This window comes from Mastigoproctus giganteus, chromosome 9, assembly GCF_048544385.1.
Source record: "Mastigoproctus giganteus isolate SK-2022 chromosome 9, ASM4854438v1, whole genome shotgun sequence".
Taxonomy (NCBI): domain Eukaryota; kingdom Metazoa; phylum Arthropoda; class Arachnida; order Uropygi; family Thelyphonidae; genus Mastigoproctus; species Mastigoproctus giganteus.
The window spans coordinates 63,145,925-63,160,455 of record NC_143583.1 but is presented as its reverse complement, the minus strand read 5'-3'; the positions used below and the strand labels follow the sequence as shown (position 1 = coordinate 63,160,455).

At 38.6% G+C, this 14,531-nt stretch overlaps 1 protein-coding gene across 1 annotated transcript in view; it reads right to left on the bottom strand.

The window, feature by feature from the left end:
* The window catches only part of mgl (low-density lipoprotein receptor-related protein megalin), a 1,043,262-nt gene that overhangs the window by 856,801 nt on the left and 171,930 nt on the right, over positions 1 to 14,531 (bottom strand). The window contains exons 11-12 of the mRNA XM_090381453.1: positions 5,537 to 5,772; positions 5,206 to 5,394 (exon numbers count right to left, since the gene is read on the bottom strand). Of these exons, the coding sequence (XP_090237579.1) occupies positions 5,206 to 5,394; positions 5,537 to 5,772 (425 nt within the window). The remainder of the gene's footprint in view (positions 1 to 5,205; positions 5,395 to 5,536; positions 5,773 to 14,531) is intronic.

The window sequence follows — 14,531 nt, the reverse complement described above, 5'->3', positions numbered from 1 at the left end:
CCTTTGAGATGTCCAGAGCAACTATTTGTGTTTCACCAAACCTTTCCATTGAATTAGTCCATAAATGGGTAACATAAGCCAGAATATCACCAGTGGATCGACACTGACAGAATCCATACTGGCGATCATCAGACGGAAGGTTTCTTGGTGGTTAATTGATTTCTCCATTACTTTAGAAAGAGTAGAAGTAATTGCAATGGGACGATAATTGGATGGGAGAGATTTGTCACCCTTTTTACGAACTGGCTGGATATGAGCAAATTTCCAAACAGAAGGAAAAACACCTTTGGAATAAGAAAGTATAAAAAGGCGGCAAAGAAAAGGAGTAAGTTCAGGAGCACAAGTTTTGAGAACAAGTGGAGAAATACCATCGGGACCTGGAGCTTTCTTAGCATCAAGGTTCGTCAAAATCCTTCTGCTTTTGATGGAAGACCACAGGAGGCACTGAATGGAGTGTGTTGGGAATAGTGTGGTGGTGTTTTACCAAGATCATTAATACATGAGTTGGAAGAAAAATCGGATGCTAGCAGGTCAGCTTTATCCTTGGCTGAAGAGACAAAAGAAACATCTGGTTTCGACAGAGGTGGGAGCAGAGATGGGCAAAAGTTGCGGCCAATAGCTTTGGCGAGAGACCAGAATGCTCGGCTACCATTAGGGCAAGAAGCAAGTTTTCTACTCTTAGCCTGTTCAAACTCTAGTTTGGACTGATTATTAACTGCTTTACAATTGTTGCGAGCTTTGGTGTAGGCAGAAAATGAAACTGAAGAATTAGAAACAAGCCAATTACGATATCAACTTTCTTCTCTTGAAACAGCCTTAGCACATTTATTGGAAAACCAAGGTTTAGATAAAGGATGAGATTTTAAAGTGGAGTGTGGGATGAAGGATTCCATTCCTGCAAGAATAATTTCAACTGACACGATCTGAGCAAACGTTGACATCTGAAATTTTGAAACAGTAATACGACCAAGGAAAAGAAGAAAAGAAATCTCGCAGGTCATTCCATTTTGCATTCTTGTAATGCCAAATAACACGAGGTTGGAAATAGCCATGAGATAAAGGCTCCATCAGAGAAGAGACAATCACCAAATTGTGATCTGAAGTGCCAAAAGGACCTCTCACTTCGACCATGTACTTAGAAGGGTTGTTTGTGAGAAAAAGATCAAGCATGTTGGCTGTATGGTTATGATTGTCTGGCATTCTTGTAGGTAAATGAACAATCTGTGCAAGGTCATTAGTACTTTGTAATTGCAAAAGCCTCGGCATCTCGACCAGCTGGGTCGGTGTGACTAGAAAACGGAAGCCAGCTGGAGTTGTGAACATTAAAATGTTAGGAAAGTTGGACTGGAGAAAGTCAAGATGCAAAGAGAAGAAGTCAAAGAGCTCCAAGTGATTAGTGGAGTTGGGAGAATGGTAGAGACAAAAGATAAATTTGTCACAATGAGGTAGAGAGATTTTAAGCCAGAGAAGAGAGGAGATTCCAAATTGCCAAGTCTGTGACAGGGAATATCGTAACAGACATACATATGCACAAGTACCACCTTTGAGGCGAAAGGAATCATACAGCGAATAATTTGGGCATCTGAGATGAGCAGTAGTTGAATCAACAGATAACTGAGATTCTGTCATAAAAAGTACATGGGATTTGGCAGACTGCAAGTGGAAATGGTCATCGTTGAGATTAGAATTGAGACCACGTATATTTGTGAAATGAATTAGGAAGTGTTTGGGAGGTTTAGATCTTTTTCTTAGATCACTTAAATAATTGTCATCATATTTTCGCTTCTTACAAGCATTTATATTTGTAGAAATTTGTCTTCTTATGCTATGCACACTCTTTGTATTTGATTCAAGTGACACAGAAGTAGAAAGCAGAGCCACTATTTTCACTGTTGCCAAAGTATTATTAACTTCTTCAGCTTTAATAGATTTTAATATTCCCATTTTCAACCAATTCTTCATTATTGGGGCTTCATATGTGAAGCAGAAATACCAACAAACGAAAAGAAAAATAAATTTTAATAATCGTAAATGCAAATAAACTAATAAAGCATTAATTAAACATGCACATGGTGACAACGGCCGAGCCTACTCACTAAATAACTAGAATTACTAATTTAAAGATTAACCCATTAATAAATTTATTATGAATTATTAATTATACAGGGTGTTTCAAAAATGATGGTCAATAATTTAAAGATGAAAAATACAAACTAAAATAATCAAAAAAGTCCTAGTATGAACATTGGGCCACATAAGTACCGTGTTTGTAATAAAATACATTTTCTGTTAAGATCTGCCACTGACTATGGGAGCACTAGTTTAGCAAAAAGTCATGAATCCTTTGCTAAGGGTGGTTTTATTAAACATAAGATAACACATATTTGGTTTCAACACCACAGGATTTTACAGATGTTACATGTTACAGGATGTTACAAAAGGTGTTCAAAATGTATGCAGCTTTGTAGTCTTCTCTGAAATGAGTTGTGAATCCTCTCAGGCATTCCTGAGTCATTTCTGATTTGCTGAAAGGCTCCTTCAACCCAACGCTGCAATTCCTCAACTGTGTTAAAGTCAGAAGTCTACACCAAGCTTTTTACATGACCCCAGATACAAAAATCCATAGGATTTAAGTCTGGTGATCTGGGAGGCCACATTACAGGCCCACCTCTACCTATCCACCGTTGACCATACCTTATAGTTAGATATCGAGTCACAACTCGAGCAAAATGTGGCGGTGCACCAACATGCATAAACGACATGTTCTGGCATTGCTGAAGTGGAACATTATCATCAACAAGGAGGTCTTGAAGAACATTCTGCAGGAACTGAAAGGTACAGCTCTCCTGTTAGCCTGTTTGGCAGAAAGTGTGGTCCAATTAGATGGTCTCCTAGTAGTCCTGCCCAGACATCCAACGAGAAACGTTGCTGATGTCGTGACTCATGGATTGCATTAAGATTTTCGTCGGACAAACGTAACAGTTATGAAAATTAAAAATACCATCACAAGTAAACCCAGCTTCGTCAATGAACAAAATGTTGTTTAAAAATTGGGGGTTCAAGACACAGTTATTGCATCCACTGGCAGAAGTTCACTTTGGGAGAGTAGTCTGTATTGCTGAAACCTTGTACATGCTGGGTATGGTCAGGGTACAATAATTGGCAATGTAAAATTTGCCACACACACTATGACTCAGTACATGCTCTTGCAGAGCAACCCTCCTTGTCGAAATTCCTAGATTTTGTTCTATTCTTTCTAACACCCTTTCCTCAACATCAGGTGTTATGCTTCTGGGCCTAACTCCATGTGCAAAGCATTCATGTTCTCTAAGGCATTGTGTACTCTGATGAATGTGCACCTGTTGGGCTGCCTTCGGCGGGGGGAAATGCTTCTTGGTACAAATGAGCAGCCTTGAGTGCACTGCCATTGGCTTTACCATACATAAAGTGCATGTCTGCATACTCTTGCTGTAACCTCTTTCCATGTTGACTATCCTTTGACAAGTACTAGTATGCCTGCTATATCTCAGAGCATTGAGAGAGGGGAAAGGGAGAGAATGAGCATAACATAACCTAAACAAAGTCAGTATTGAATCCCAACTCTGACTGAAGGAAAAAATCTTCCCATTTCACCCATCCATTCGTCCCAAACTATTATGAATTTTTCTGTCTGCACTGCTCAGAAAACTTCATATCTGACTGCACAATTACCACCAGGTCTCTTTCATTCTCCACTACTCTGAGTATAATACCACCCAGTTGGTACATTTCTCTGGGGTTAATGCTAACCATATGCGGTACTTTGCATTTGTCAATGTTAAACTTCAGTTGCCGCTTCTCAGACCATCTGCCTAACTTTTCTAGATCCTGCTGCAGTAGCATACTGCCATTACTGTAGTAGTAGTAGTAGTAGTAGTAATGGCATGTGATGCAAGAAAGTAAGTGTATGAGCTTATGCAGCATCAGCCAAAAAAAAAAAAAAAATCACACCATTCCCTCCAAATGCCTGTCCAGTTCCTCCTTAAATTTATTCAACCTATCAACTTCCACAACGACAGATTTCAGCATGCTCAACGCATTCAAGGCCTTATATACCTCAATCAGATCACCGCGCAGGTGCCTAGTCTCCAGCCACTGCAATTTGCAGAACTTAAACCTCACTTGGTAAGAGGATCCCTTCATTCCCCTCACCAATTAACAACACTCCCAACCTTTGTATCAACTGCAAACTTGACATTAAGCTTGGTATACCTTCATCAATATCTTTGATAAATATACAAAACAACAATGGGTCCAACACTGAACCTGGGGGGGGACTCCACTAATAACATTAGTGCACATACAGCAGTGTCCATTGATAACCACTCTCTATCTTCTTCCACTCAACCATCCTTTTATCCATTGTATCTCCATCAAGAGTATTACGCATATATCATACATATCATGGTATGAGTGTATATCATCATACATGGGTTTTCCAATCTAATGTCCAAGTGAATGCATAGCCATTGGATTGGAAATGTGAAAGCATTTAACAACTCTTTTATTTGTACATCACAGAGGTTTTTAAATGTCCTACTTCGTCGATTATTGACCAATCAGGTGGAGGCATCCTCATTAGTACTGTCTTTGCTGCCTCTGCTCAACAGTCAAAGGTTTTAACCAGGAAAGCGTTTATATATATATATAAAATATTTATATTCTGGAGGGTAGAAGAATTTGCAACAAAACAGCAGTTTTCAAATACACAATTGCATGTAAATTGCAAATATTTGTGCATTTCTTGGCAAAGACTTCATGTATGGATGGACTTTGTAAGCAAGCCATAGGTGCTGCTTGCAAAGTTTTGTCAATGTACAGAATACATTCTGTACATTAAAAGAAATCGTCTGGGAATTCCATTGCTCTAGCTGAAGATTTAACAGTTGTTTTGACTTACATTATTAAAATATGAAGGCTGAAATACATAAAAGGGATGGTTTTCAACATCTCGGAAAGGGACTAATATTATGGGTTGTCTCCATTCTATCACTGAGAATTAATAAATTCAAAATATATTTTGATATAGCAACCTTTTATATTCTGAAAACTGTAGTGGGTTAAGTGAAGAAGACTCTCCAATGCCAAGTAAAGTTTTCTTAAGGTAAAGTTGTGACTAGACAAAATATTATGTAAAATAATGGAAAATTTATTTAATTTCATTACCTTCGGTTGCCATTATAGTCGACTGTAACTATTTGATCTAACTGGGAATCACACCAGATGAGCCTCTTCGTAACAAAATCAACTGCTATGCCTGATGCTTTATAGATAAAAGTATTTACAATAGTTTTTCTTTGAGTTCCATCCATATGTGCTCGATCTATATTGTCTGCATCGCTAAAGAACATATACCTAAAAGAGCATTTAAAATGAATGGCTATAAAGAAAAATACTCTCAAACAGGAAAAACTTAAAAGAAATATTTACTACTATAAATTGATAAAATAGTAAAGCAATATTTATTATTATAAATTGATAAAACTATTAGCCATACCCCATAGTAGGATCAAGAGCAATATCCAAAGGAGATGATAAATTACGGCTAATAAGAATAGCATGCCAACTGCCATCCAACTCTAAAATGTCAATCTTTTGTCCAAGAGCATCACAAACATATATTTTATTTCCAACCCAATCTACTGCTAAAGATACTGGACTCCAAGGAAATGGAACTGTGATATCACCAGGGACTCTAGGTTGTCTCCAACTATCTAATCGAATAGAATATATCTAAAAAAAAAAAATGGAAAAAAAAATTAAATAAACAAGAAAATGATTAAAGTTGATGTAAACAATAAAACAGCACAACTGTTTAAATTTTAATATCAAATTTCAAATAAAATTTAAGTAAAATTTTATTTTAAAATGAAATTTATAAACAATGAAACAACAAAATAAAATCCTCATATACCAATATTTTTACCAAACGTTTACTGAATTATAGTTCAAATGCATCAACATGGCAAACAGTTTGCTGAATCACAATTAAAATTCAGTACAACTTATACAGTAACCTAATGGGAGGTTACTGTAGAAGCTGGAACACAATGGGTTCACTGGTAAGACTCTAAAATCGATCACAGGATGGCTGTAGTGAAGGAGGCAGATGGTTGTGATTAATGGTTACACTTCAGATTGGTCAAATGTTAGAAGTGAGGTTCCCCAAGAATGAATTATGAGGCTACTGTTGTTTCTGATTTTCATAAATAAATGACATCAATGAAAGAACAAAGGACACAATGTCAAAATTTGCAGATAATGTAAAGATTGAGAGTGTGGTTAATGATTAGTGTCAAGCAATGCTCCTTCAGGATGACACTTCAACATCCTGAAAGAGCATTACTCTTTTCTTTTATTCAGAACTTAAAATTTCATATACACTCGGTGGTTTAATAAAAGACACCTATCCTTTTCACAAAATGGAGTGCTCTTTCAGCAACAGCATCCCATGTGAGTAACCTGATGATAAAAAGCAGGGGGGGATATACATTGTTTATTAACAACCTGAACAAGATCATCAATAGTTATGTGATTCATATCAAGTAGGACAATGTGGTTCATCCCATTCCTTCTAGTGTTAACACAAGCAAAGAGTTCTTTGCTACTTTTATTTGCATTCTTAGCCAAAGAGTCTCATAATCTGCCTTGGCTCACCTAAAGCAGATTATGAGATTGGTTTCTTGATTGACTGCAGACTAGTTTGTACTTACTGCATGTTTCTATGTCCCCTGACAGTCTATAATCATCCCGTGCATTTTTCTTCTCTGCCACTACTCTCATCAGTTCATCTGACATCATTTAGATCTAAACCTAGAACACTATCTCTTAGTTGGTATAAAAAGCTTCGTAGCTTCTATGATTATTTCCCTGAATACTTCCCATTTAGAATTTGCAGTCGGTAAAATCATCAGTTGGTTCCACTGAAGGGAATTTAAAAACTGTCTACCACCATCATTGTGGACAACTAAAGAAAGAAAATTAACCTTTAAGAAAGCAAGATCTCTTTCCTTTACTCTTGATGATAATTATATCTTTAAGTATATCCCACAATATATTATGATCACTGCCACCTAAGGATTCCTTTACCTGGATATTCTTAATGCATGAGTCACTGCTGATAACATGATTAAGAGTATTGCTTTCTTTTGTTGCTTGCTTCTCTAATATGCTGTTGTAGAAAAGAGTCCTCCAGTAAATCCAGAAAATTTCTGCTACTGTGTGAGTGACCAACCCACATTTCCAATCAATATCTGTAAAGTTAAAATCCTCCATCATAAGATATTCATTCATATTTACTGGTCCACTCAATCTGTCTGCTCCCAGTTGTAACTCACTGAGCTAGTACACTGAGTTACACCTGTGAGCTAAATGATTTTGCAATAAATGAGAAGAAAGTGGAAGAGAAAAGTGAAAGCTAAAAGGAAATATGGCACCTGAAGCTAAAGGGATCTATCCAATTATTTAAAAGAAGCAGCAAAAGAGATAAGCAAACCCTTCGTCAAAATTATAAGAGCATCCTTAGATTCAGGGTCGGTCCCTAGGGATTAGAAATGTGAAAAATGTCTCCTCATTTCAAGCAGTGGGATCAAGGGGTGGGTAAAACGAGTAATTAGACCTGTAGGATCGATTTCTTTTCCAGAGAAGATAATGGAGTCATAAAGATGCAATCCAGAATGATCTAGACAGGACTGCAGTTACATGTCAATCACAGATTTGTTAAGGGGTGATCTTGTCTGACCAATCTGATTAGACATTATATATGATGCAAGAACAGAGGAACTGGATGCAACATACAATTTTGACTTCATATACTTAGATTTCAGAAAAGCTTTTGATAATGTTCCACATGAAAGATTGCAACTTGACTTGTCCTTAATGCAGTGTGGAATTAGGGGCAATTTACTGCTACAGATAGAGGAATGGTAATTTGGGAAAAGACAGAGTGGTTCTCAATGGGCACTACACTTCATGGACTAATGTTATTAGTGGAGTCTCCCAGGATTCATTGCTGGGCCAACTGTTTTCAATATTTATTAATGATATTAATGAAAGCATATCAGGTTTAATGTCTACGATTGAATATAATGCAAAGATAATTGGGATGATTAATGACAGTAATCAGTGTATGCTACTGCAACAAGATTTGGAAAAATTATGCTGATGGGCTTATCACACAGTTGGTACCAACCATGTGATACAATATTTTAGGAAGTGGACAGTGAAAAAATCAGGGGATAAATGTGCAGTGAGGCATGATATTCTCTGAGCAGTGTAGACAGTAGTAGTAGTAGTAGTAGTGGTGGTGGTGGTGGTGGTGGTGGTGGTAGTGGTGGCATGTGATGCAAGAAAGCAGGTGTATGAGCTTATGCAGCATCAGCCAAAAAAAAAAAAAAAATTACACCAGTCCCTCCAAATGCCTGTCCAGTTCCTCCTTAAATTTATTTAACCTATCAACTTCCACAATGACAGATGGAAGTTCGTTCCAGCAATTAACCACCCGCTGGCTAAAGGCAAATTTCCACACATCTATTCTACATCTGTCTGTTCTTAATTTGAATTTATGCCCCCTTAGGTTCGTAATCTGAACAAGTGGAAGGATCCCATCAGAATTCAGCTCAACCCATTCAAAGCCTACACCTCAATCAGATCACTGTGCAGGTGCCTAGTCTGCAGCCACTGCAATTTGCAGAACTTAAGCCTCTCTTGGTAAGAGGATCCCTTCATTCCCCTCACCAATCTTGTTGCCCTTCTCTGTACACGCTCAAGCAAATCCATACTTCTTAAAATGAGGCCTCCAGACCTGTACACAGTACTCAAGGCATGGCCTTACCATTGCCTTATACAGAGGGACAATCACCTCCTTTTCCCTGCTAGCAAAATTCCTATATATCATTGACAAAACCCCATGACCTGCCCTGTGAGCCTGTCTGCATTGCTCAGAAAACTTCATATCTGACTGCACAATTACTCCCAGGTCTTTTTCATTTTCTACCACCTTATGTGTAGTACCACACAGTTTGTACTTTTCTCTGGGGTTACTTCTACCCATATGCAGTACTTTGCATTTGTCATGGTTAAACTTCAGTTGCCACTTCTCAGCCCATCTGCCCAAATTCTCTAGATCCTGTTGCAGTAGCACACTGCCATTACTGTCATTAACAACCCTGCCAACCTTTGTATCATCTGCAAACTTTGACATTAAGCCTGATATACTTTCATTGATATCATTGATAACTATACAAAACAACAGAGGACCCAACACCGAACCCTGTGGGACTCCACTAATAACATTAGTCCACGAAGAGCAGCATCCATTAATTACCACCCTCTGTCTTCTCCCACTGAACCATCCTTTTATCCATTGTAGCAACTTACTTTTAATACCATTCTGCTCCAACTTGTACAATAGTCTTCCATGCGCAACAGTGTCAAAAGCTTTCCTGAAATCCAAATATATGATATCAAAATTATTTTTTGCATCCAGTTCCTTTGTAACCACATCATAATATCCTATCAAATTTGTCAGACAAGACTTTCCCTTAACAAACCCATGCTGTGTCTGAATTATTGCTGCAGTCTTGTCTAGATGATCCTGCAATGCATCTTTAACCAGTGACTCCATTATTTTACCCGGAACAGAAGTTAAACTAACTGGTCTGTATTTACTCGTGTCACCCTTCGATCCCCCTTTGTGAATTGGGGATACATTTGCACATCTTCAGTCCGTGGGAACCTCGCCCCGAGTCCAAGGATGCTCTCATAATTATGGCTAAGGGTTTTTGCTTAGTTGCTTTGCCGCCTCCTTTAATATAACTGGATAGATCCCATCCACCCCAGGTGCCTTTCTTATGTTTAACTTCAACAATTTCTCCCCCACTTTGCTCTCAGTTATTACAAAATCATTAAGCACCCTGCTACAATTTGATAACCTTCTGCCATTTTCAAACTTTAATAAATCCTCATGTGTGAATGTAGATGCAAAATACTCATTCAGTTTGTTTGCTATCTGAGCAGGATCATCAACAGTGGAACCATCGATATCAAGTGGACCAATCAGATTTATCACCTTCCTTTTATAGTTTATATAAATAAAGAAATCCTTGCTGTTTTTCTTAGCATCTTTTGCCAATGATTTCTCATAATCTGCCTTTGCCTGCCTAACCTTAGGCAGGTGAAGGCAGATTATGAGAAACATTACAGCTGTCAGTTGAAGGCTCTGAAAAAAATGATAAGTGTTTGCCTTTTTATTTACATAATTGTAATTTTATATTGTACTTAATACGTAGTCTTATAGTTATAGTTACGCTGGTTATTTTTATTTTAATTTAGATAAACAGTTTTTGTAGATATACGTAATACTTAATAACCGTTATTTCGTTCGAATCTTGCAGCCATTGTTTTTGTATATAGTGGTAGGGAATTCAAATTTTTAATTGAGGTAGTTAGGTAGCTCTAACGTATAATTTATATAGTATTACGCTTCACTGTTTCTATTAGATAGCGTAGTATTGATATTTAATTAATTTAATTTATTGATTTTATTAATTTAAAGTACCATGCCCCAAACTAGAGCAGCAAAGCAACGGGCTCAAAGTGGCAGGAGTGCTGTGACTTGGGGTAGAACTGAGGGGGGGGCGATTCTCCAACGCATCACAGCCTAAAAAAATGTGCAACTTGTGAAATGTTTGCCGAACTCTCTGGAACGGAACATGACATTGCCATGGGGGATGTCTTTGTGTGTGCGCGCGCGATGTAAGGAGTGTAAGGAAATCAGGTGACAACTCAGCGTTGTTATGGGCCTATATGAGAGTTTGAACGACAGGGTGTATGCCCTCGAAAGATCTAAATTGAGGGGCCCATCAGGCTCACAGCTGCATACACATCAACGCCAGAGTTGCACTTGGTCATCACGCAACACAGCGGCAACCCCCAAGGCAGAATGCGCTGGTCCCTCAGGAACTAGTAGTTGTTGGAGACTCTATTGTCAGGGAAACGGGAAACATGCTTTGTAAAAAGGATAGGTGGAACAGGACCAGGGTATGTCTGCCAGGGGCAAAGGTTGATGACGTTGTAGAGCGGATATCATCTTTTAAGGACACAAAAGGTGATATAGTTGTACACGTTGGCACTAATGATATTAGGAGTAGGAGATCGGCAGAAATACTTAACAAGTACAGGTTACTGTTGAACAAAAGCCAAGAATTAGGGTTGAATTTGAAAGTGTCTGCAATTGTGCCCAGACACAATAGAAGGGAGTATATGATGAGAGCCTTGTCGATCAATTCGGCCCTGGAAAGAATGTGCAAGGCTCAAGGGGTAGCATTTTTTTCAGCCTGGACTGTACTTGTTAACAGTAGAGACTGCTTCTATAGGGATGGGATACACTTAAATAGAAAGGGTGCAAGAATATTTGCTGATGTTATCGAGGCAGTGTTAGGTGGGTCGGAAAACTGTTAGCTTGGGGGGATACAAGGACTAATAGTTTAACAGTAGCCGTAGGCAGAGGTGAAGGTGATTCTTGCACAACTTCTATTAGAATAATTAGTGACCTGGAGCGTGGGGTGTTAGGGGTTTCAGGGATGGATGGCAGTCATCCCGAAATAGGTGGGTATATGGGATTGGGATGTGTTAGAGTAACTAAGAATAGGAGTAGGAGCATGTATGCTTGCATGTATACCAATGCTAGAAGTATAGTAAATAAATTTGATGAATTTGAAGTGTTGGTCAAGACATCAAAGGCGGATATTGTTGGGATAGCAGAGACGTGGTGTCACACAGATATAAGGAATGCTGAACTGCAATTTGGGGAGTACAATGTGTACAGAAAGGATAGACAGGATAGAAAGGGGGGAGGTGTTATGCTGTTAATTAAGAAAAACATAAAATCAAAAGAAGTGCATCCAGTTGATATAGATGAACAGTGCACTGTTGAGTGAGTTTGGTGTGACATAAGCACTGCGAAAGCAAAAATAAGAGTAGGAGTGTGTTATAGGCCTAATGACTCGAATGAGTACAATGAACAATTGTACAGAGAAATAGAGTGGGCTAGTAAATATGAATGTCTTATAATGGGGGATTTTAACTTCCCAGATATTGACTGGAACTTGTGGGTTGGTCACTCACACACTAGTCAGAATTTTGTGGATTTATTGGATGATTGTTTTCTGCAGCAGCATGTTCGAGAGGCAACCAGAGAAAGTAATACTCTTGATCTGGTTATCAGCAGTGATCATTCGTGTATTAAGAATTTGCAGATAAAGGAACCACTAAGTGGCAGTGATCACAGTGTACTGATGTGGGATCTACTTAAAGATTTAATTACCATCAAGGGTAAAGGAAAGGGTTTTTTCTTCCGTAAAGGTGAGTACAGTGGTCTCCGACAGTTTTTAAATTCTGTACTGTGGGATAAACTGACGATGTTACAACAGTAAATTCTAAGTGGGAAGCATTCAAGGTATTAATCGTGGAAGCTACTAAAAGTTTCATACCTATTAAGAAATACTGTTCAAGGTTTAGGCCTAAATGGTTATCTAATGAACTAATGAGTCTCGTAATAGAGAAGAAAAATGCATGGGATGCATATAAATTATCAAGCGACTCAGAAGCCTATGGCAGATATAAGCTAGTCTGTAATCAGGTGACAAAGGAGGTTAGGCAGGCGAAGGCAGATTACGAGAAATCCTTGGCAAAAGATGCTAAGAAAAACAGCAAGGATTTCTTTACTTATATAAACTCTAAAAGGAAGGGGATGAATCTGATTGGTCCACTTGAAATCGATGGTTCGCCTGTTGATGATCCTGCTCAGACAGCAAACAAACTGAATGAGTATATTGCATCTACATTCACACATAAGGAGTTATTAAGGTTTGAAAATGGCAGAAGGTTATCAAATTGTAGCAGGATACTTAATGATTTTGTAATAACTGAAAGCAAAGTGGAAGAGAAATTGTTGAAGTTAAACATAAGAAAAGCACCTGGGGTGGATGGGATCTATCCAGTTATATTAAAGGAGGCGGCAAAGCAACTAACCAAACCCTCGGCCATAATTATGAGAGCGTCCTTGGACTCAGGGGAGGTTCCCACAGACTGGAGATGTGCAAATGTATCCCCAATTCACAAAGGAGGATCAAAGGGTAACACGAGTAATTACAGACCAGTTAGTTTAACTTCTGTTCCGGTTAAAATAATGGAGTCACTGGTTAAAGATGCATTGCAGGATCATTTAGACAAGACTGCAGCAATAATTCAGACACAGCATGGGTTTGTTAAGGGGAAGTCTTGTCTGACAAATTTGATAGGATATTATGATGTGGTTACAAAGGAACTGGATGCAAAAAATAAATTTGATATCATATATTTGGATTTCAGGAAAGCTTTTGACACTGTTGCGTGCACATGGAAGACGACTGTACAAATTGGAGCAGAATGGTATTAAGGGTAAGTTGCTACAATGGATAAAAGGATGGTTAAGTGGGAGAAGACAGAGGGTGGTAATCAATGGTGCTGCTCTTCTTGGACTAATGTTATTAGTGGAGTCCCACAGGGTTCAGTGTTAGGTCCACTGTTGTTTTGTATAGTTATCAATGATATCAATGAAGGTATATCAGGCTTAATGTCGAAGTTTGCAGATGATACAAAGATTGGCAGGGTTGTTAATGACAGTAATGGCAGTGTGCTACTGCAACAAGATCTAGATAATTTGGGCAGATGGGCTAAGAAGTGGCAACTGAAGTTTAACCTTGACAAATGCAAAGTACTGCATATGGGTGAAGTAACCCCAGAGAAACGTACCAACTGTGTGGTACTACACTTAAGGTGGTAGAAAATGAAAAAGACCTGGGAGTAATTGTGCAGTCAGATATGAAGTTTTCTGAGCAATGTAGACAGGCTGCCAGGGCAGATCATGGGGTTTTGTCAATGATATATAGGAATTTTGCTAGCAGGGAAAAGGAGGTGATTATCCCTCTGTATAAGGCAATGGTCAGTTCAAGCTTTGAGTACTGCGTACAGGTCTGGAGGCCTCATTGTAGGAAGGATGTAGATTTACTTGAGCGTGTACAGAGAAGGGCAACAAGATTGGTGAGGAGAATGAAGGGATTCTCTTACCAAGAGAGTCTTAAGTTCTGCAAATTGCAGTGGCTGGAGACTAGGCACCTGCGCAGTGATCTGATTGAGGTATATAAGGCCTTGAATGGGTTGAGCACGCTGAATTCTGATGGGATCCATCCACTTGTTCAGATTACGAACCTAAGGGGGCATAAATTCAAATTAAGAAAAGACAGATGTAGATTAGATGTGCGGAAATTTGCCTTTAGCCAGCGGGTGGTTAATTGCTGGAACAAACTTCCATCTGTCGTTGTGGAAGTTGATAGGTTGAATAAATTTAAGGAGGAACTGGACAGGCATTTGGAGGGAATGGTGTGATTTTTTGGCTGATGCTGCATAAGCTCATACACTTGCTTTCTTGCATCGAATGCCACTGCCACTAC